We start from the raw sequence: 24,763 nt of genomic DNA, 5'->3' as shown, positions 1-24,763 counted from the left end.
TTCCGGCTCTCGTTTAGTAGTTGTTGGAAACTACGCTGCATTGGGCCTACAAATTGGGTATGGGGTGTAGAGAGATGGTGTGTTCCACTCCAAGGTGTTCCCCAGGTTGCCTTTCCTGAGCTTCGATCTTCCGGCTCTCGTTTAGTAGTTGTTGGAAACTACGCTGCATTAGGCCTACAAATTGGGTATGGGGTGTAGAGAGATGGTGTTTTCCACTGTAGAGAGATGGTGTGTTCCACTCCAAGGTGTTCCCCAGGTTTCCTCGCCAATGCTTCGATCATCATGCTGTCGTTTAGTAGTTGTTGGAAACTACGCTGCATTAGGCCTACAAATTGGGTATGGGGTGTAGAGAGATGGTGTGTTCCACTCCAAGGTGTTCCCCAGGTTTCCTCTCCATTGCTTCGATCTTCATGCTCTCGTTTAGTAGTTGTTGGAAACTACGCTGCATTAGGCCTACAAATTGGGTATGGGGTGTAGAGAGATGGTGTGTTACACTCCAAGGTGTTCCCCAGGTTTCCTCTCCATTGCTTCGATCTTCCGGCTCTCGTTTAGTAGTTGTTGGAAACTACGCTGCATTAGGCCTACAAATTGGGTATGGGGTGTAGAGAGATGGTGTGTTACACTCCAAGGTGTTCCCCAGGTTTCCTCTCCATTGCTTCGATCTTCCAGCTCTCGTTTAGTAGTTGTTGGAAACTACGCTGCATTAGGCCTACAAATTGGGTATGGGGTGTAGAGAGATGGTGTGTTCCACTCCAAGGTGTTCCCCAGGTTGCCTTTCCTGAGCTTCGATCTTCCGGCTCTCGTTTAGTAGTTGTTGGAAACTACGCTGCATTAGGCCTACAAATTGGGTATGGGGTGTAGAGAGATGGTGTGTTCCACTGTAGAGAGATGGTGTGTTCCACTTCAAGGTGTTCCCCAGGTTTCCTCGCCAATGCTTCGATCATCATGCTCTCGTTTAGTAGTTGTTGGAAACTACGCTGCATTAGGCCTACAAATTGGGTATGGGGTGTAGAGAGATGGTGTGTTCCACTCCAAGGTGTTCACCAGGTTTCCTCTCCATTGCTTCGATCTTCATGCTCTCGTTTAGTAGTTGTTGGAAACTACACTGCATTAGGCCTACAAATTGGGTATGGGGTGTAGAGAGATGGTGTGTTACACTCCAAGGTGTTCCCCAGGTTTCCTCTCCATTGCTTCGATCTTCCGGCTCTCGTTTAGTAGTTGTTGGAAACTACGCTGCATTAGGCCTACAAATTGGGTATGGGGTGTAGAGAGATGGTGTGTTCCACTCCAAGGTGTTCCCCAGGTTGCCTTTCCTGAGCTTCGATCTTCCGGCTCTCGTTTAGTAGTTGTTGGAAACTACGCTGCATTAGGCCTACAAATTGGGTATGGGGTGTAGAGAGATGGTGTGTTCCACTGTAGAGAGATGGTGTGTTCCACTCCAAGGTGTTCCCCAGGTTTCCTCGCCAATGCTTCGATCATCATGCTCTCGTTTAGTAGTTGTTGGAAACTACGCTGCATTAGGCCTACAAATTGGGTATGGGGTGTAGAGAGATGGTGTGTTCCACTCCAAGGTGTTCACCAGGTTTCCTCTCCATTGCTTCGATCTTCATGCTCTCGTTTAGTAGTTGTTGGAAACTACACTGCATTAGGCCTACAAATTGGGTATGGGGTGTAGAGAGATGGTGTGTTACACTCCAAGGTGTTCCCCAGGTTTCCTCTCCATTGCTTCGATCTTCCGGCTCTCGTTTAGTAGTTGTTGGAAACTACGCTGCATTAGGCCTACAAATTGGGTATGGGGTGTAGAGAGATGGTGTGTTACACTCCAAGGTGTTCCCCAGGTTTCCTCTCCATTGCTTCGATCTTCCGGCTCTCGTTTAGTAGTTGTTGGAAACTACGCTGCATTAGGCCTACAAATTGGGTATGGGGTGTAGAGAGATGGTGTGTTCCACTCCAAGGTGTTCCCCAGGTTGCCTTTCCTGAGCTTCGATCTTCCGGCTCTCGTTTAGTAGTTGTTGGAAACTACGCTGCATTAGGCCTACAAATTGGGTATGGGGTGTAGAGAGATGGTGTGTTCCACTGTAGAGAGATGGTGTGTTCCACTCCAAGGTGTTCCCCAGGTTTCCTCGCCAATGCTTCGATCATCATGCTCTCGTTTAGTAGTTGTTGGAAACTACGCTGCATTAGGCCTATAAATTGGGTATGGGGTGTAGAGAGATGGTGTGTTCCACTCCAAGGTGTTCACCAGGTTTCCTCTCCATTGCTTCGATCTTCATGCTCTCGTTTAGTAGTTGTTGGAAACTACACTGCATTAGGCCTACAAATTGGGTATGGGGTGTAGAGAGATGGTGTGTTACACTCCAAGGTGTTCCCCAGGTTTCCTCTCCATTGCTTCGATCTTCCGGCTCTCGTTTAGTAGTTGTTGGAAACTACGCTGCATTAGGCCTACAAATTGGGTATGGGGTGTAGAGAGATGGTGTGTTCCACTCCAAGGTGTTCCCCAGGTTGCCTTTCCTGAGCTTCGATCTTCCGGCTCTCGTTTAGTAGTTGTTGGAAACTACGCTGCATTAGGCCTACAAATTGGGTATGGGGTGTAGAGAGATGGTGTGTTCCACTGTAGAGAGATGGTGTGTTCCACTCCAAGGTGTTCCCCAGGTTTCCTCGCCAATGCTTCGATCATCATGCTCTCGTTTAGTAGTTGTTGGAAACTACGCTGCATTAGGCCTACAAATTGGGTATGGGGTGTAGAGAGATGGTGTGTTACACTCCAAGGTGTTCCCCAGGTTTCCTCTCCATTGCTTCGATCTTCCGGCTCTCGTTTAGTAGTTGTTGGAAACTACGCTGCATTAGGCCTACAAATTGGGTATGGGGTGTAGAGAGATGGTGTGTTACACTCCAAGGTGTTCCCCAGGTTTCCTCTCCATTGCTTCGATCTTCCGGCTCTCGTTTAGTAGTTGTTGGAAACTACGCTGCATTGGGCCTACAAATTGGGTATGGGGTGTAGAGAGATGGTGTGTTCCACTCCAAGGTGTTCTCCAGGTTGCCTTTCCTGAGCTTCGATCTTCCGGCTCTCATTTAGTAGTTGTTGGAAACTATGCTGCATTAGGCCTACAAATTGGGTATGGGGTGTAGAGAGATGGTGTGTTCCACTGTAGAGAGATGGTGTGTTCCACTCCAAGGTGTTCCCCAGGTTTCCTCGCCAATGCTTCGATCATCATGCTCTCGTTTAGTAGTTGTTGGAAACTACGCTGCATTAGGCCTACAAATTGGGTATGGGGTGTAGAGAGATGGTGTGTTCCACTCCATGGTGTTCCCCAGGTTTCCTCGCCAATGCTTCGATCATCATGCTCTCGTTTAGTAGTTGTTGGAAACTACGCTGCATTAGACCTACAAATTGGGTATGGGGTGTAGAGAGATGGTGTGTTCCACTCCAAGGTGTTCTCCAGGTTGCCTTTCCTGAACTTCTATCTTCAGGCTCTCATTAAATTGTGGTTAAACGGAACAACTGCATTTGGCGTACTAGTTGGTTTGGGGCCTACTATCGGTGTCTGCCGCTCCTTGCTGTTCTCCTGGTTTCCTGTCCTGAAATTCCGTTTTCAGGCGCTCGTTAAGTAGTTGTTAATGTTAGACTGCATTTGGCCTACTAGTTGGGTTGGGGCCTACTATCAGTGTCTGCCACTCCTTGCTGTTCTCCTCCACTGAACAAAGCTGTGCCGCCTGTTTACTACTGTTGCCAATTTTGAACTGCATTTCGACTACTTACTGATTTGGGCCTACTCTCTGTGTCAGCCTCTCATTCCAGTTGTCCTCCACTGCAATGCCCCCTGATTAGTCCCGTGTTACCAATTTTGAACTGCATTTAGCCCACTTTATTCTTTGGGCCTATATCTGTGTTTCCTCCTCATCCTGCCCATTGCCCAGCCAGTGATAGATGAGTCTGCTGGTACATTGACCCATAATGCAACATTTCCCGTGCACGCTACACTGCAAGATTGTGACCCTGCTGAAAGTCAGGTTGCTCTTCCCGCATACCATACCACCTTACACGGGGACAAACAGGAAGGTGCAGATGAAAGTGCAGGTTCCTTCATCAGGTGGGGGGAGGAATACTAGTTGGCAACGTCACTGGCACAGGGCCTCTCATGGTACGCAAAAGTGTTGCTGCCGGTGGGAGGCGCCCCCGCCGTGCAAACACACCGCTGTACTTTGAGGGGCCCTGTGCCAGTGCCAATGCCAACGAGTGGGGCCCCCCCTGCTTGCTCAAGTTCACAGCACTTGCAAAGTTGAAATACTTACCTCTGCCTGCTCCACTGCCGTGACGTGGTCCAGATTTCCTGGGCCCACTAATTACTTGAACCAGCCCTACCCACCACAACTTTAGCCAAATGACCCCCAATTTCAAATGCCTTCCAATTATTATAAGGTAAATTACGCTTGACAAGCTTCATTAAGAAGAATGGATGGTTTTGACATTAAAATGGGCACTCTAGGTGTTTTCCTGGCCCCCACTCACTGCCGACTATGCTGCCCCATTGACTTGCATTGGGTTTCGTGTTTCGGTCGATCCCGACTTTACGTCATAATCGGCCGATTTCACTCGACCCGACTTTTGAGATAGTCGGGTTTCGCGAAACCCGGCTCGACTCTAAAAAGGTCAAGGTCGCTCAACTCTACATGCAGGTATTGCCTAATAAAGAGGAAATCCCTGAATGTGTTTCGGATATCTAACTACCTCTAGGACTCCATCATATTTTCCGAGCATGCTGAAGACACTTGGTTAGAACCCGACCATGTTCGGATAACACCTTATGCCAGCACGCTCACTCATCACAGTAGCTACAATCTGCGATAAACACTCAGTACAGTGGCTTGGACTCACAGCACAAATCTACAAGTAAATTTAAAAAGAGAAAACCCCTCACCTCCATGGTGATTCCTTTGGTTCCAGCAGGGCTTCTATGATGGCCTCTCAACATCCAGGCCTTCAGTTCAGAACTTCCTGACAATCGGAGGTGGAAGCAAATCCGTCACATAGGACAGGACGCTGGCAGAGAGGCTGGGGTACCCGAGATTTACCTGCACATATGTTTTGATTTTTCTAATATGCTGTTAATCTTTAGGGAGATCTGAATCAAGATCTGTACTATTTTGTTTAGATCTGCCGCTCCTAACGTCTCCAGACATTTGCAAATTTACTACGATCCACAGCAAATCCACAATGTGTGAACCTCAATTTTTTGAGAAACAAAGTTTCTAATACAAGTGCTCTATGGCTTGTGTATCAGCAAAGGTATGCCAGTGTTATTAATACATGGGAATTCACTTGTACATCAACCGCTTCTCCACAAGGGGGCAGTAGTGCATTTATTTGGGGGCGGCTGCCTGATGGTCACTGCTGTAATGTGTTGTCAATATCCCACATAGAGGTTTCACCACAATAATGGGAAAGCAAATGAAAAAGATTGGTTTAATACTAAAAAAAATTGACATGCTCCATATTTTAGCTGATTGGTTTATGCCTTAAAGGATTCTTAACGCCATACATTTGCCTGAGCCGCTGTTACTTCATTGTGCTGTGTGTGTGTGGGCTGCATAGAGCTGAAAAGAAATTAGGATGGTTCAATAATCCAATGGTATCAGGGTGCCTCCTCTCGTTTTAATGTGCGCGGTTCAGTGGACAGCAAATAGAATAACAAGTGCAATGAATCACCCCTATTTTGCCTGTGATCTGTGCTGCACAAAGCAACACGCATGTCATTGATCACCCTCCATTGTGCCGGGGAACGTCGGACCATCACTGGCCACTAATTGGATTTAAATGTAAAATGATATTGGATGAGCCAGTGCACACACTAGCAATGCAAACACGCTCTCTTCTGGGTGATTTTGCTGTCAGACGCAGTGATCTTCTGTTTTTGGTGTATCTTTCATTGGAAATAATATTTATTACTTTTATTTTATTGTCGTGTATTAGTGGTTTAATATGAAAGAGAGAAATCATTGTGTGAAATCCTATTTAAAAATTTAAAAAATTTGCAGTGAAATATATATACACTATGCATGAGGTATTGGTTGATATTTTGGCCAAAATACGCAAGCTCCGCAGCCCACCTAATCTAATAGTATGGGCATCACTAACATGACGTAAGCCGGACTCTGCATTCCATCTGTGTGACTGGCGCCCTATACAAGCCTTATCCATGTACAAGCCTAAAAGTAAGCAACCATCTCCTCCATGAATTAGTAGTTTGTGAGTGGTTGTTTCATCAGTATTTTGCAGCTATGTTGCCTTTATCAAGGGGGGCTGCAGCATTCTGTAAGTGCACTAGTTTTGAGACCTGTGTTGGTAGATATGGCTGCCTTTTTTCTGTTGTATTTTTTGAGTCCTTTTGCTGTGGGTTTGCAATACAACGTGTACCCCTTATAGTCAATAGGGCGGTTCACATGTCCATTTTTTTTGCAGGCCAAGAGTTCACAAAAAAAACTTAAAAAGAAGAGGATAACACATTCATTTCGATGAGTCCGCGTAATCAGATGCCATCCATTGTGTCATCCAGGCACTATACCTTTTCTTACTGTATAATGGGCAGACACACAGATAAAAAAGAGATGAAAATTGGAACCAGGACCAGCCAAACACAGTGTTACAAGGGATAATACACCCTCTGCTTTTAATGTTAAAGGGAATCTGTCACCCCAAAATTGGCCTATAAACTATGGCCACCGGCATCAGGGTCTTATATACAGCATTCTGTAATACTGTAGATAAGCCCCCGATGTAACCTGTAAGATAAGAAAAACAGGTTAGATTATACTAACCCAGGAGCGGTCCGATGGGCGTTGCGGTCCGGGTCCAGCGCCTCCCAACTTCATACGATGTCGTCCTCTTCTTGTCTTCCTGCCGCAGCTCCTGCACAGGCGTACTTCATCTGCCCTGTTTGGGGCAGAGCAAAGTACTGCAGTGCGCAGGTGCCAGGCCTCTCTGACCTTTCCCAGCACCTGCGCACTTCAGTCCTTTGCTCTACCCTCAACAGGGCACACAAAGTACGCCTGTGCCGGAGCCGCTGCAGGAAGAAAAGAAGAGGACAACATCGTATGAAGATGGGAGGCACCGGACCGCGGTGCCCATTGGCCCAGACCGCAGCGGGACCACCCCTGGGTGAGTATAATATAACCTGCTTTTCCTATCTTTCAAGATACATCGGGGGCTTATCTACAACATTACAGAATGCTGTAGATAAGCCCCTGATGCCGGTGGCCTTAGTTTATAGGCCAATTTCGGGGTGACAGATTCCCTTTAAGAAAATTAGAAATCACCCAGACGTTCCAGGTCAAGCATACTTAGGCCCCATTCACATGTTGAGTATTTGGTCAGTATTTTACCTCAGTATTTGTAGCCAAAACCAGGAGCGGAACAATAAGAGGAAAAGTATAATAGAAACATATGCACCACTTCTGCATTTATCACCCACTCCTGGTTTTGGCTTACAAATACTGATGTAAGATACTGACCAAATACTGCTAGTGTGAACGTGGTCTTTACAACGACCCCTAATATTCACAATGGTGCATATCACAGTTGTATGTTATTCCTTATGCAGAGCTCAGTATGTGCAGAACTTTTCGGATATAACTCTTTGAATAAAATAAAGCCCCCTCTTTTTCTTCAAAATTGTATTTATGCCCGCGTGTAGTTAAAGTGTTCTTCAGTGCTGTACAAACGTACGTGACCTGTTTAAAAACAAAAAAAAATAAGCTGAATAATGTGAATTAATTCAGATTATATTCTTCCACAATGAGGGCTTCTCGCACCTTTTTATATGAGCCTAACCTTAAGTGTCGGGCTTTTTTTTGGAACGATTAAAGAGAAGTTGTCACATTTGGCTTCACACCTGTTTTCCCAGCACTTTGTGTATGAGTAGTTCTCGCACATTCTAAAATTCTAGTAATGGTAATGAAAATGGGTATTTTCAGTAAAAAAAAATCTATTCCTTTTCAAAAAACGTACAAATATTATTAAGTGACAATTGCCATGATGCAGACTGCTCGTGGATCACTTTAGGGCAATTGTTACAACAAAATAATTAAATGCAATGCTATGTCAACACAATGTGTTTTATAAAAAAAATAGTGTTTATACATTTGTGGTATGAAATATTTGGGTTTTCCAAATGGAAAAAAATGTGGCAATTGGATTGAAAGGACAGGTGTTAGGGTGGAAACTGGGAAAAAAAGATGTTTATTAGTGAAGGCAGAGAGGGTGAAGGCGTAGCTGGATTTTCCCACTATTGCGATTAAACTTATTTTTGATTCAGCCAATTTTTTTTTTAATTTGTGAATAAGTAGAGGTAACGTAGGTGACAAAAGCTAGCGGAGCATATTGTAAAATTAAAAATCTTTTGTCTGGCAATTATCCTATTTCAGCAGCTAATTTACACATACTTCTTCATTTTCACAAACTGGTCAATTACCCTTTATGTAAGTCATCATTCAAACATCGGTGTTTAAACATGTGCATGAATAAATTGTACCAGCGTCATCAGTGTTTTGGATGAGTGTATCATCAGTGTATGTCCATGTGACCAGTTTTACCATCAGTCATTAGTATACGGTCCACGTGACTGGTTTTACCATCAGTCATTAGTATACGGCCCATGTGACTGGTTTTACCATCAGTCATTAGTATACGGTCCACATGACCGGCTTTACCATCAGTCACTAGTATATGGTTAGTATACGGTCCATGTGACCGGTTTTACCATCAGTCATTAGTATACAGTCCATGTGACCGGTTTTACCATCAGTCATTAGTATACAGTCCATGTGACCGGTTTTACCATCAGTCATTAGTATACGGTCCATGTGACCGGTTTTACCATCAGTCACTAGTATATGGTTAGTATATGGTCCATGTGACCGGTTTTATCATCAGTCAGTAGTATACGGTCCAGGTGACCGATGTGATCCTTGGTCCAGAGGAAGCTAGTTAGACAACACATATGCCAATTGTGTCCTCTGACCTGTCTCTACCAAGATGTAATTGATTGTAAATTATCTCTAAATACACAAACTTTTGTTACCTGAGCACATCTAACGGGTTTGTATACTGTAAGTAGTATATGGCTATCAACACTTGTGGTCCCCTATTCTGGCGATCATGGCCCAATTTGGTGCATGCAGCTGATAGTGACTCTGTGCCCTAATATCACGATCAGGCTGCCGTCACACTAGCAGTATTTGGTCAGTATTTTACATTAGTATTTGTAAGCCAAAACCAGGAGTGGGTGATATTTGTTCCACTCCTGGTTTTGGCTACAAATACTGATGTAAAATACTGACCAAATACTGCTAGTGTGACGGCAGCCTCACTGTGGGATGACTGACTTCCTTTAAATGGGTTGTCCATATGAAAAAAAAGAAATAAATGTAGATAACTAAGCTTTATTATGCTGCGTAAATGACTGATATATATATATTTGGTTGCAAGCTCCAATCACAAGTTCCGGTAGTTCGTCTTTTGGTTTGTTCTTGGCACCAGAAAGATTCCTGAGTTGGCACATCATCCACATGAGTAACGTGGTTGACTAACGGCTTACTAAGTAAACATAAGCCAGACCCTTTTTTGTCACAGTCGATGTATAGACCAAGAAGGAACCTGGCTTTATGTAATGAAATATGGCAGTCAGCCCACCCACTTCACAAACAACTCTGGATATGTCCTCACACAGGAAACGATGTTCTCTGTCGGACACAACCGGATGAGAACCTGTCAGAACTTAGGAACTTTGTTCAATTTTAAAATGGGGCACCTTATAAATGTACAGTATATTAGTAAGTTGCGTAGTTTGCTAATTAGGTAATATAACTATATATTTTTTAACTGATCAACCACTATATGTGTTTTTTTCCAAAGACGCATATCCAACTTTTTTTTAACGTTAATTTTAGAGGCCAAAGTCAAAAGAAGCTGTCAGCTGTATTCTGTCCATAGAATCTTCCTGTCTCGGACCTGGATTATCTTTTCTCCTCCTGTCAGCCACACCATACAGAAGGGTCTCACCAGTGCAATTTGCATGTTCACAACGTACTCTGCAACTTTCTCAGTAAACCAGGAACCATGAACGTGATGGTGTTTTCCACCAACCTATGGAAATAAGAATAAAGCGGAATTTAATATTTACCCATCCAACAACAAAAAAAAAATCACATGCTGCTATAAATCTAGCGACTGAGAACAAATACATAATAGTAAAAAAGTTGTTGTTTTTTTTCTTCCTTTTTGGTGCAAGTGTAAGGTAATGGGATTGTCGGGTCTTAAAGAAGTCTCAGGCCCATTCATAATTAAACAGTGTCTGTCAAAAAGCCAGGTCATTTCAATTGATAGAGAAGCATGGGAAACTGGTATTGCCAAAAGATTCCTTGTTCTGTAGTGTTGAGAAGAGGGCACTCACGATGCATGGCGATAGGTTACCAAGGTGACGTGGTTTGGAGACATTCATATAGCTGCGGAGGGCACAGGTCCAGAGGATATCTTATATGCTGTGAAAAGAGGAGCTTACAAGCCCTTTCAGGAGCTTCACAATCCCGTAAAGGACAGTTGTGATTTAGAATGTTTACAGCTATAGAATGCCGACTTTTGTTTTTTTAATTTATTTTTGTTAATTAGCAGCCTTTTCCGATTTAGTCTTTTTACCTGTCTAGATTTCTGCACTTTCTTAGCAGGGCTTATAAACTTAAGAATGTGGCGGTCTTTCATTGTTCTGCCATAGTTGAAGAGCGTTTGTGTTACAAACAACAAATTATCAAGTAATCCATCAAGAGCTGTCCAAATTCTGTGATCCCTATGCATAATGTGTGCTGACACCGCAAATACTTTTATGGATTTGTTAATTGATTTTTACTTTTTCAGCCATTGTTTTATATCTGTTTGAGGGACTAAAAAGTTACATTTCTTTTACTGGTAGTATTAAAGTCACCAGTGAACATACATCTTTGCATGGTCATCCTTAAATCATTACCAATATGTTGCAAAATTTATTTAGATACCCAGAATTTTAACTAATCTAATCTTATTACAATTTCCATGTCCTTGAGCTTCCAGGGACCTGGCATGTCACTCTCCCCTTAGATCCCAGTCTTAGCCTCTCACTTAGCCAAATCAAATCTCATACTTTGCACTGACGAGGACCAATATCCCGAAACACCATTTCTGAAAATTGAGATTCTGATTTGGCTTTTATCCTAAGTCCTATTGCAAGACTTGCCAAAGAGTCAACAATGACTAGTAGGATTGCTACTGTATTTCCAATAGGTGGCACTAGAAATCAAGTCCTCTTCCTTTCTGAAGATACAATTTGCATATTTAATTTCCAAGAGGAGCATGCAAGGCAATTCCTCATACTGGTGTGCCAGACCTGGCATGTCACTCTCCACAAGGAGAAACAATATCCCTTAGATCCCAGGGAATAGGTGGAGATTCTACCCAATTATGCAGTCGAATTGATTAGGACAATCCTTTTTCTCATGAAATCATATTCAGAATCACCCAGCAATAGCACCAGGGAAAGCGTCTACCAGCCTCATATGTTGTCTACGAAGTAGCACATGAATAATCCTGGGCGACAAGAGTTAGGGATTTCAGCTCCAATGTTATGTAGGTCACATTCCGAAAACTTGGTAAAATAATTCCTTTATATACTGCTCGGAAATTAAAAATATAATAGAACCAATAATACTTGTCACCAAAGTTTTGCAGACACATATAGAACTTGTATGTATATTTCTCAAAAAAATAAAGGGAACACTAAAGTACCACATCCTAGATATCACTGAATTAAATATTCCAGTTGCAAATCTTTATTTGTTACATAGTGGAATGCGTTGGCAAGAATAAAACATAAAAACGATCAATGTAAATAAAAATTAATATCCCATGGAGGTCTGAATTTGGAATGATACTCAAAATCAAAGTGGGAAATCAAATTACAGGCTGGTCCAACTTCAATGGAAATGCCTCAAGACAAGGAAATGATGCTCAGTAGTGTGTGTGGCCACCAAGTGCCTGTGTGACCTCCCTACAATGCCTGGGCATGCTTCTGATGAGGTGGCGGATGGTCTCTTGAGGGATCTCCTCCCAGACCTGGACTAAAGCATCTGCCAACTCGTGGACAGTCTGTGGTGCAATATGACATTGGTGGATGGAGCGAGACATGATGTTCCATATGTGTTCAATTGGATTCAGGTCTGGGAAACCGGTGGGCAAGACCATAGCTTCAATACCTTCATCTTGCAGTAATTGCTGACACACTCCAGCCACATGAGGTCTGGCATTGTCTGTTATGACCTGGTGGTCAGGACAATAATGGACCTGGTGGTTAAGAGCGCACAGAATGACCTGATAGTTACTAATAATATAGGACGAGCTCTGAGACGTGGGAACTCTGCTGACCGCAATCCCTAATCCTATCACACACACACGAAATAGCCGTGGAGGGCTCCTGACGCTCCCTAGGCGCCTCGTCACAGCCTAAGGAACTAGCTAGCCCTAAAGATAGAAAAATAAAGCCTACCTTGCCTCAGAGAAATTCCCCAAAAGGAACAGGCAGCCCCCCACATATAATTACTGTGAGTAAAGATGAAAATTACAAACACAGAGATGAAATAGATTTAGCAAAGTGAGGCCCGACTTACTGAACAGACAGAGGATAGGAAAGGCAGCTTTGCGGTCAGCACAAAATACTACAAAAAGACCACGCAGAGGGCGTAAAAAGACCCTCCGCACCGACTCACGGTGCGGAGGCGCTCCCTCTGCGTCCCAGAGCTTCCAGCAAGCAAGACAACAATCAAAATGGCTGGAAAGAAAAATAGCAAACCAGAGAAAAACAAGCAGTAACTTAGCTTCTGCTGGGAAGACAGGTCACAAGAACGATCCAGGAGTGAACTAGACCAATACTGGAACATTGACAGGTGGCATGGAGCAAAGATCTAAGTGGAGTTAAATAGAGCAGCCAGCTAACGAATTAACCTCGTCACCTGTGGAAGGAACCTCAGAAGCCGCAGCCCCACTCACAATTACCAGAGGAAGCCCATGGACAGAACTAGCCGAAGTACCATTCACGACCACAGGAGGGAGCTTGACAACAGAATTCACAACAATTGTCCTGCATTAGGAGGAACCCAGGGCCAACCGCACCAACATATGGTCTCACAAGGGGTCTGAAGATCTCATCTCGGTACCTAATGGCAGTCAGGCTACCTGTGGTGAGCACAAGGAGGGCTGTGCGGCCCTCCATAGATATGCCACCCCACACCATTACTGACCCACTGCCAAACTGATAATGTTGAAGGATGTTGCAGGCAGCAGATCGCTCTCCACAGCGTCTCCAGACTCTGTCACATCTGTCACATGTGCTCAGTGTGAATGTGCTTTCATCTGTGAAGAGCACAAGGAGCCAGTGGCGAATTTGCCAATCCTGGTGTTCTGTGGCAAATGCCAAGCATCTTGCACTGTTTTGAGCTGTGAGCACAACCCCCATCTGTGGATGTTGGGCACTCAGACCATTCTCATGGAGTCAGTTTCTAAGCATTTGTGGAGACACATGCACATTTGTGGCCTGCTGGAGGTCATTTTCCTCCTTGAACAAAGGCTGAGGTAACAGTCCTGCTGCTGGGTTGTTGCTCTCCTACGGCCCTCTATACATCTCCTGGTGTACTGGCCTGTCTCCTGGTAGCGCCTTCAGCCTCTGGACACTACGCTGACAGTCACGGCAAACCTTCTTGCCACAGCTCGCATTGATGTACCATCCTGGATGAACTGCACTACCCGAGCCACTTGTGTGGGTTGTAGAGTCCGTCTGATGCTACCATGAATGTGAAAGCACAGCCAACATTCAAAAGTGACCAAAACATCAGCCAGAAAGCATTGGTACTGGTATGTTGTCTGTGGTCCCCACCTGCAGAACCACTCCTTTATTGAGTATGTCTTGATAATTGCCAATTATTTCCATCTGCTGTGTATTCCATTTGCACAACAGCATGTGAAATTGATTGTCAAACAGTGTTGCTTCCTAAGTGGACAGTTTGATTTCACAGAAGTTTGATTTACTTGGAGTTATATTCTGCTGCTTAAGTGTTCCCTTTATTTTTTTGAGCAGTGTATATATAATAATTATGTGTCAAGCTCAGCAATATGTTTTGGTCCAGATGTATAGTGTTGGGAACACGTAGCATTAAGCAGAAAGAATAGTTTTAGTCATAACAATTGCTCACTTAAATAAAAACTGAGCTGCAGCACCTGAGAGTGGCCACTACACAGCATATGGAGATATGGTTTCCTGTCTCTGAATGATATTTACATGTTAAAGCACCACTCTGGGTTTTTTTTTCACGGCACCATTAAAAGGATATCTGATGCCTAACTTGAGATCAGTCAATGGCTTTTGCAATGTTAGAGCGGTTGTGCACAACTCATACAATCCCTTCTTAATTACTATATTCCCACATGTAAAATAAAGACAGCCTGTACTCGCCTCCAATGCTGGCACCATTCCAGCAATGTCTGCGCTGGGTCTCCTGGGCTGGCATGACAATGACTGCAGGGATCACGTGACCGGTTGTGAGTAGAGGCCTGTTTTTATTTTACATGTAGGAGTATAGTAATTGAGAAGGGTTTGTCCAAGTAGTTTACAACTCCTTTGATTTATCTTAAAACAATTAAGTGAGAGAACTTTCAGAGAAAAGATCTTAAGTAGTGTTGAGTGAATGTGCTCGAATAACGACTTATCTGAGCATAATCTGGTGTTATCCGAGTATTTTGGGTGCGCTCGTATATTGTGCTCCAGTCCCTGTGGCTGCATGATTTGCGGCTGCCTGACAGCCTCAACACATGGGGATTCCCTAACAAACAGGCAATCCCCACATGTGTTGTCTGTCTAACAGCCGCAATTCATGCAGCCGCGGGGACTCAAACATAATATACGAGCACGCCCAAGATACTCAGATACGATGTTATCCGAGCACGTTCACTCATCACTATTCTTAATATGGTGCATTATTTGCATAGTTAAATTTGGCTACATCTACATTTCCTGCTGCCACAGGAGCAGCAAAGAGATGATTGGTGGAGATGGTGGATATCAGATCCCCACCGATCTGATATTGATAAGCTATCCTGAGGATTATAGAAAAAAGTGGAGTCCAGCTCAACAGGACTGGATTTTCCTTTTCTTTTCATTTTTCAAAAGAAAATATAGTGCATACAAAAGAAAAATTTACATGGTCGACATGACCCAGTCAACTCGTTTCGACTGCACTAGGCAGTCTTACTCATGACTAGAGTGGTCCTCAGGATCTAAGTTCTGAACAGTTCTTTAAAGGGAATCTGTCAGCAGGTTTTTGCTACCTCATCTGAGAACAAAGAGACCCTGAATCCAACAATGTATCACTTACACTGGCCTATAAAAGTTTGACTCTGGTCAAAATTACTGTTATTGTGAACAGTTCAGCAAGTTGATAATGAAATGATCCCTAAAAGGCCTAAAGTTAAAGATGGCACATTTCCTTTGTATTTTAGGCAATATATATACAGTGTGGAGCGCGGTAATTTGCTTTTTTGCACTGCATGCTGTGGCGGCACTGTCGGTCGAAGAGAGGGGAGAGTGGGTGTGGCTTACAGTGGCTGATGGGAGATTTGTATTCCTCTGCCTTTCAGTTGCCATCATGCAGTGGACACGTGAGGAGAGGTCATTTTGTGTTGAAGCGTATTTTTCAAATGCCCACTCGATCATTGCAGTGCAGCGTGCTTTTCGTTTACAATTCGCTGTTCCTCCACGCGGACGTGTTCCTGGACGGCAATCAATTGTAAATTGGGTGAATGCATTCAGAACAGCAGGGAATGTGTCATGTGTACGAAGGGGACCTGAGAGAAGGATTACAACACCACAAAACATCGAGAGAGTTAGAGCAGCAGTACTGCAATCTCCGAAACGCTCTGCTCGGAAGCAATCATTTGCTCTTGGCATTTCAAGACGTTCTCTCCACCGGATTCTTCATGAGGAACTGAATTTTCACCCGTATAAAATGTGCGTGGTCCAACATTTGTCAGCATGGGACTATTTGACACGGCGGACCTCTTGTGAAGACATGTTAGCAACGATACCCCGTGACGCAATTGTGTTTTTTTCTGATGAGGCACATTTTCACCTCAGTGGGTGTGTAAACAAACAAAATATGCGTTACTGGAGTGAAAAAAACCCCAGAGAAGTTCACGAGAGACCTCTGCATTCGGACCGCGTCACTGTGTGGTGCGCCATATCACGAGTAGGCATCATTGGTCCTTACTTTTTTCAGGATAATGGTCGTGCCATAACTGTGAACTCCGAACGGTACTTGTCTATGATACAGGATTATTTTCAGCCGTCTCTTGAGGCAATGGAACTAGAGGATACATGGTTCCAACAGGATGGTGCCACTGCACACACAGCGAGGGTTACCATGAATTGTTTGAGGCAAATGTTTCCTGGACGGCTTATCTCTTTGAGGGGAGATGTGAACTGGCCAGCACGCTCACCAGATTTAGCCCCATGCGATTTTTTCCTTTGGGGTTACCTGAAGTCTAAGGTGTATATCAACCGTCCCAACACCTTGGAATACCAGTGGACATGCTTGTTAGAGTTCATGAAAACTTCAGAAAACGTATGCAGCAGTGTGTGGATAGCGAAGGTCGACATTTGCCAGATACACTATTTAAAACCATGTAATTTAAAAATTCCATTACTGTTCAGTATAATTAAAATATAAAATAAATTTTTCTAATGATCATAATTTTTTTATTTCATTCCCAAATCAGCAAATTATATACTGTATATTGTCATTTTGTTTTCATTTTGCATATTACAAAAAAGAAAATGGGCCAATGCAAATGTTTGGGCACTTGGATTTTAGTGTGCTCCGATAACTTTGACCAAGGTTTCAGACCTTAATTAGCCTGTTAGGGATTATGGTTTGTTCCCTATCATTTTTAGGAAAGGCCAGGTGATACAAATCTCTCTGCTTTATAAAAACCAGCCTTCTCTAAGCTTGTGCCAAAATCAACAGCCATGAGTTCTTCTAATCAGCTGCCTAGCACTCTGAAAATGAAAATGGTGGAGGCCCACAAAGCAGGAGAAAGCTATAAAAAGATAGCAAAGTGTTTTTAAATGGCAATTCCCTAAGTTCGAAATGTAATTAAGAAATGGCTGTTAACAGGAACAGTGGAAGTTAAGATAAGGTCTGAAAGACCAAGCAAAATTTCAATGAGAGTTGCTCATAGGATTGCTAGAGAAGCAAAGCAGAACCCTGGCATGACTGCAAAAGACGTTCAGAAAGACTTAGCAGACTATGAAGTTGTGGTACATTGCTCTACTCTTCAGAGACACCTGCACAAATATGACTTTAATGGAAGAGTTATTAGAACAAAACCTCTTCTGCACATTCACAATAAAATTGAGCCTCAGAAGTATGCAAAAGATGCCTGATGCACTTTGGAAACAATGAGGTTAATAATGAGGTTAAAATAGAACTCTATGGCCACAATGATCAAACGTATGTGTGGAGAAAAAAAGGGCACAAAATTTCAGAATTCAAGAAAAGAACATCTTTCCAACTAATAAGCTTGAGTATGGATCAAACATGTTTTATTGGTTGAATTGCAGCCAAATACACAGAAAACATTTCACGGGTAGTTGGAAGAATGGATTCAATGAAATTTCAACAAATTCTTGATGCAAAAGCTGAAGTTGAAAAGAGGATGGCTTCTATAAACGGACAATGATCCCAAACACAATTCACAATTAGTGTTGAGCGATACCGTCCAATATTTGACAGTATCGGTATCGGATGGTATCGGCCGATATCCGAAAAATATCGGATATCGCCGATACCGATATCCGATACCAATACAAGTCAATGGGACACAAATATCTGAAGGTATCCTGTAATGGATCCCAGGGTCTGAAGGAGAGGAAACTCTCCTTTAGGCCCTGGGATCCATATTCATGTGTAAAATAAAGAATAAAAATGAAAAATATTGATATTCTTACCCTCTGATGCGCCCTGGTCGTCCGATATTTTTGCCTTGCTTTCGTTCCGAAGAATGAGCGCGTAAAGGGCCTTCGATGACGTCGTGGCTTGTGATTGGTCACTGAGGGGTCATGTGACCGCTCACGCGACCAATCACAAGCCGTGACATCATTGAAGGTCATTAACGCGCTCATTCCTAAGAATGAGCGCGTTAAGGACCTTCGATGACGTCGCGGCTTGTGATTGGCCGCGTGAGCGGTCACATGACCGGTCAGCGACCAATCACAAGCCGCGACGTCATCGAAGGCCCTTTACGCGCTCATTCTTCAGAATGAAAGCAAGGCGGTTGCAGTGGTGATGACCAGGGCACGTCAGAGGGTAAGTTTATGAATATTTTTTATTTTTATTCTTTATTTTACACAATAATCTTAATCCCGATACCGATTCCCGATATCACAAAAATATCGGAACTCGGTATCGGAATTCCGATACCGCAAATATCGGCCGATACCCGATATTGCGGTATAGGAATGCTCAACATTATTCACAAACCACAATAGATAACCTCAAAAGGCGCAAGCTGAAGGTTTTACAACGGCCCTCACTCACAGTCCTCTGTTCAGAACATCATTGAAAATCTGTGGCTAGACCTTAAAATAGCAGGGCACACAAGATGACCCAGGAATCTCACAGATCTGGAAGAATTTTCCAAGGAAGAATGGATGAAAATCCCTCAAACAAGAATTGAAATACTCTTGGCTGGCTACAAAAAGTGTTTACAAACTGTGCTACTGGGTACTAACCATGCAGGGTGCCCAAAGTAATGCATAGGACCATGTTCATTTTTGTAATTCTTAAAATGTAAAAAAATGAAAAAAAAAATATAATATATATAATATTTATATAATTATATTATATATAATTTGTTTTTGTTTAAAGGAAATGTGTCATCTTTAACTTTAGTCCTTTTGGAGATCATTTTATCTTCAACTTGCTTAACTGTTCACAATAACAGTAATTTTGACCAGGGATGCCTGGACTTTTACATGCCACTGTAGTTTACAGGGTACAGCCAATCTGAATTTTTAGACAAAAACCTGCTGACAGATTCCCTTTAGTACTTGTAAATATTTATAGTTTACCTGTCAATTGATTCAACTATGAAATAAAAGCATTTTCTTACTGCTTTTATGGTAATGATTCTTCCCCAGAAGATAAAGTTTTGGTACATATTTTTAATAAGTTTGAAAAAACTCTATCTGGCAGCAGCTGCTGGGCATTGAACAGAGCTATGCAGAGCAGTTCTCTTTGGCATCTACTGTACATCCTGCGATGAGTAGAAATAAAAAGAGCTGTTCAGGTGTCTGCCCCCACCAATCTGATATTGGTGACCCACTGTATTCCATTGACACAGACTATTGAATAACTTTTACTATTATTTTATTTAAGATTACTTTTCTGATGTCTAAAGTTGTGCTATCTTTATATGAAGCTCGTAAATGAAATGTGTTACATATGTGTAATATAGTGTGATAACATTGTAAAACATCAGATTCCTATTTTACCCAATACCATTAATGGGTTGTTTATGTTCCATGCCTCATATGATGACTTATCTTATGATACCATGTATTACTTGCATGATTTCATTGTGCAATTGAATGGATGGAATTTGTTTTTAGTCCTTTTTTGATGCAATGTTGTAATGTGATGTTCCTAGTTCTAGTCTTCCGCATCCAGATTATGCATGAACACAAATAAATAGGAATAGAAATCCAAACGATTACTCATGGAAATTATTACTTACCGGCTTTAATAAGGCATCATTGAAATGTAATCTTGGGTGTTTATATTCCAGAGGACCTTGATGATCTTCGAATGGAAGGTGTTACCAGTCTTATGCCATCTGGAAGCAAATTTAGCCAAGGTCGTAGCACTTACACCACTGAACCTCAAGCAAAAGTCACTCTAAACATCTGCTCAAGGTGTGCAAGGTAAACATAGTAGGTAGCATCTGGCAGAACAGCATTACTTGTACCATGAAAAACAAATGATTTCACTCCAGTATAATTTTTCCTTTTAAGCATTTGTTCTTACATTTTAACATTTTCATGGCACTTGTAAAGTTGTTAACTAATGATTTGGAGTTTGGGTTTTAAGGAGTATGAATAAAAGAGTAAAAAATACAACTTAAAGATTATATCCCAATATGTAGTAGGTGTAATAATAATAATATTAGCAAATACCTCCAATTAGAAATGTAGTATAGTTTTTCTGATTCGCTATGTTTATTTCCTCATTTGCAGGCATTGCAGGACCTTAGGTATCCATGGTTATGACCTTTGATATAGTGACAGTTTGCTAGTTGCTAGTGGTCGTAACCATGAATACCTAAGGTCCTGGAATGCCTGCAAATGAGGAAATAAACATAGCGAATCAGAAAAACTATACTACATTTTTTATTGGAAGTATTTGATAATATTATTAATATTATGCCGTCTACATAATGGGATAATATTTTGGCGATAGGAATACTCTTTAACATATGACTCACTTTTTGTAAAGTCTTGGCTATGTGAATAATCTTGGTGTAATGGGTGGAAGCAACTAATTGTCAACATTTACAATGGCTCATAGGTGCTGTCATCAGGTTTATAAAAGTATCCCTCCAATTCCAGTCTTCTGCCCTATTTTGCATAATGCATGCAGATAAGCTGGAACACCCAGTGTGCAAACGTAACTTTGTCTACTTCCTGTACATTCTATTTACTTCCCCCAGCTTATTCTTTCCTATTGTGCTCAATGTGGAATTGCTACAGTGTTTGTGCTTAGTCCGATAAATCATGTTTTATGTTACTTTATGGAGATAACTGGTGACTAATGGTACCTTCACACATAACGATATCGTTAACGATATCGTTGCAACGTCACGCTTTTTGTGATGTAGCAATGATCCTGCTAACGATCTCGTTATGTGTGACAGCTACCAACGATCAGGCCCCTGCTGGCAGATCGTTGGTTGTTGGGGAATGATCAGGACCTTTTTTTGGTCGCTGATCACCCGCTGTCATCGCTGGATCGGCGTGTGTGATGCCGATCCAGTGATGTGTTCACTTGTAACCAGGGTAAATATCGGGTTACTAAGTGCAGGGCCGCGCTTAGTAACCCGCTATTTACCCTGGTTACCATTGTAAAAGTAAAAAAAAAAAACACTACATACTCACATTCTGATGTCTGTCATGTCCCCTGCCGTCAGCTTCCCTGCACTGACTGTGTCAGCTGTCTGTGTGACAGCTCCCCAGCGACCACACAACGACTTACCAACGATCACGGCCAGGTCGTATCGCTGGTCGTGATCGTTGGTAAGTCGCTTAGTGTAACGGTACCTTTAGGCTACGGTCACACTATCAGTATTTGGTCAGTATTTTACCTCAGTATTCGTAAGCCAAAACCAGGAGAGGGTGATAAATACAGAAGTGGTGCATATGTTTCTATTATACTTTTCCTCTAATTGCTCCACTCCGGGTTTTGGCTTACACATGCGGATGTAAAATACTGACCAAATACTGAATGTGTGAACGTGGCCTTAGAAAAGAGATAACACTAGGATGCATTAATGGAAGGAGGCTCCGGACAATGTTCTCCTGTAAGACCTTGAATTCTGGCATTCATGTGGATGTACAGTACTTTGAGACATACCTAATGATTATGGCAGACCACGCACACCCCCTTTTATGGCATTGGTATTCCCAAGTGGCAGTGGGTTTTTCCAGCATGACATGTCCTACTCCTGACGATGTGCAAGATGTTTACAAGTGAAAGAACACATTTATTAAAGCTTGACTACTTCATTGACGTGTGTTGTTGCACATTTTTTACTGCACATTTTTCTGCCATTACCCGGCACACTACCATTAACTGGATAAAATCATGACACTTTTTATATGCCAGAGCTTGTGTGGCATAGAGTTGTGACTTTCTTTTTTATGATTTGTGCCCTTTTTCTGCTGACATAGACAGAAGAGGGCCCCTGTACAAGAACGCTATATGCAACCATTGCACTCTAATAAAGTCCATGACGGAATCAATTGGCAGCATTGGAAGTAGAAATGGACCACAATACCTCTTGGACCGCTATGCGGCTGCAAAAGCGGCGCTAATGTATGTCCGCCTCTGAGCGCTAGAGATTTTGTCAGGTAGTAGGAGGTTTGCAGTGCTCAGATATGGCTGCTGGGCTTCAGTCCTGGAAATCTCTTTGATAATCTCTAGTCGTATAGAACATATGTAACTTCATATTTTGTTCTTGTCTGATATACGACAGATGGACTTTATGGCCTCTCTCTGAATCTCCCTAACCCTCCATTTTACAAGGATTGTCAGAACAAGGCTCCATTGGCTTACATTGTGCTATGACTAAGGGCAGTACTTCCTGAAACGCATCATCTTGTTTTTATGATGCATTAATAAAGGACAAGATTTTTATTCTATTTTCATCTCCTCCATTCAATATTTGCATGAGTTGTACAAGTGAGTGATTTGCATTTTTACATAAAGGACCCCTTGGCAAAAGTCCTATTACGGCAGATAGGCACAGTCACAGAAGGTCATACTTCCAAACTTTTAAGACATGGCGAAGGATATGTGTTGCCAGACTTACACATTTATTTTGCCCCTATTGAAGCCCCTTAGTGTACTCGCCCACTATGATTCCCCTTCTATGGCCCCCATAGAGTATGTTGCCTCCCCTACAGAATGATGTTCCCACATTCTTCCAGCTACACAGCATGAAGGCCACGGAAACTTCAGACAATAAGTCACTCTAACCCCCCACAAATTATGATAGTCACCACTGCCCCCACACATTATGATTGCCACCATTGATTCCAGCACAGTATAATGTTCCCCATAGCTCTCCCCACACAGTATGATGGTCCTTCCAGAGCATGATGGTTTCCACAGCACTCCACACAGTATGATGGTTCGCACACAAAGCCCCACACAGTATAATGTTTACCCCACTGCCCCCTATGTGTAGTGTGATGGTCCCTCATACATCCCAAATACAGTATGATGGAGCCTCCCCATATAATTTGATGGTCCCCTGATAGTCCTCCAAATAGTATGACGGTCCCCCACAGCCACAATACAGTGTGATGGTCCCATGACAGAATGATGGTCTTCACAGCCCGCCACAAAGTATAATGGTTCCCCCACACAGGATAATGGTCCAAACAGTCACCCACAGTATGATGGTTCCTCACACAGTATTCTAGTTTCAACAAAGTGTGATGGTGCCCCCACAGCATGATGGTTTCTACAGCCCTCCACAAAGTATGATGGTTCCTCCACATTGCCCCAAACAGTATGATTGTCCACAATCATAGCTTCAATAGCAGTGTGATGGTCCACCTACAGTTTCCCATATAATATCATGATCCCTCATAGCCCCTATACAGTATGATTTTCACCCCATAGCATTCCATATAATATAACGGTCCCCCTTACTAAAATACAGTATCATGGTCCCCCTCAGAGCCCCAATACAGTATGATGGTCCCCCAGTGTCCTTTCATAGTATGAGGGTCACCCTCAACCCCCCAATACAGAATGATAGTCCCCACAACCACCAAATAGTATGATGAACCCCTTTACAGCCCCAATGCTCCCTTGCAGTCCCCACATTATATGAGGGTCTCCATCACAGCCCCAATACAGTGTGATGGTCCCCCACACAGCTCCAATACTGAATGATTGTCCCCTTTGCAGCCCCAATACTGTATGATGCCGCCCACAGTATTATGTACACCACAGCTCACAAAAAAAACCTTTATGCTCACCTAATCCAATCTCCGTGTCCACTTCACATGCTGCTTTCTGTTTTATCATGTCTTGCAGTGGACACCGGTGGCAAAATGCAGTGATATCATTGAGCTGCCAACGTCACCTTCGTGGTGCTGGCTTCCAGCAGGCTGCGGGCTGAAAGTATCCTGTGGCCTACTGGAGTAAGTGACGGAACTCAGAGCCAAGGACACATGCTCTGCCACAGCTGTTAACAGTACCGGTGTCCGGAGGATGCCGATACCATTAATAGAATCTTAATTGATGAAATGTCATATGGCCAATCCAGCCTTGATTAGAGTCCTTGTACTTTCTTATTGTTTGTTGCCCATGTGAAGACAAATTGGACACCAATTCACAGTAAAGCTTGTTTATCTTGTTACACAACTGAATTTCTCGTATGAGTGCTATCTGTGGTTTTCACGGATAGTACTTGTAACTATGATATTCTATGGGGCTGTGAACATGTCTGATTATTTTTCATCTGACTGAGTGGTTTTAGAAATAAATCAGAAACATGTCCAATTTTTATCAAAGTGTCCAATCAATATCGGCAATGCATGTCTATGGGTCTGTGAAAGAAATCGGACCGGACATTCAAGTGCGGTCTGATTTTCACAGAATGGAGAAACTTCTACTTTTTTCTCTCCAAGTCCAAGAAAAACTGATGACAATTTGATCAAACTCTTATCAAAGTCTGATCAGAATATGTTTTTCTTGGATGTGGAGACATCGGTCATGTGAACCTACCCACATAATGATAAATCCTCTAACTTGCATATTTTCTATGGTTATCAACCTGAACACGGGCCAAGCTATTCAGGGGTTAAATGTGTTTATTGCTATAATATAAGATCATGCTTCAATTTCT

General features: G+C 42.8%; 1 protein-coding gene across 2 annotated transcripts in view; it reads left to right on the top strand.

The window, feature by feature from the left end:
* The window catches only part of C6H8orf34 (chromosome 6 C8orf34 homolog), a 422,831-nt gene that overhangs the window by 253,668 nt on the left and 144,400 nt on the right, over positions 1–24,763 (top strand). For both annotated transcript variants that reach the window (XM_069731465.1, XM_069731463.1), the window contains exon 8: positions 19,913–20,048. In XM_069731465.1, coding sequence (XP_069587566.1) covers positions 19,913–20,048 — 136 coding nt within the window. The remainder of the gene's footprint in view (positions 1–19,912; positions 20,049–24,763) is intronic.

This window comes from Ranitomeya imitator, chromosome 6 (assembly GCF_032444005.1).
Source record: "Ranitomeya imitator isolate aRanImi1 chromosome 6, aRanImi1.pri, whole genome shotgun sequence".
Taxonomy (NCBI): domain Eukaryota; kingdom Metazoa; phylum Chordata; class Amphibia; order Anura; family Dendrobatidae; genus Ranitomeya; species Ranitomeya imitator.
This window is presented reverse-complemented; position numbering and strand designations above follow the sequence as displayed.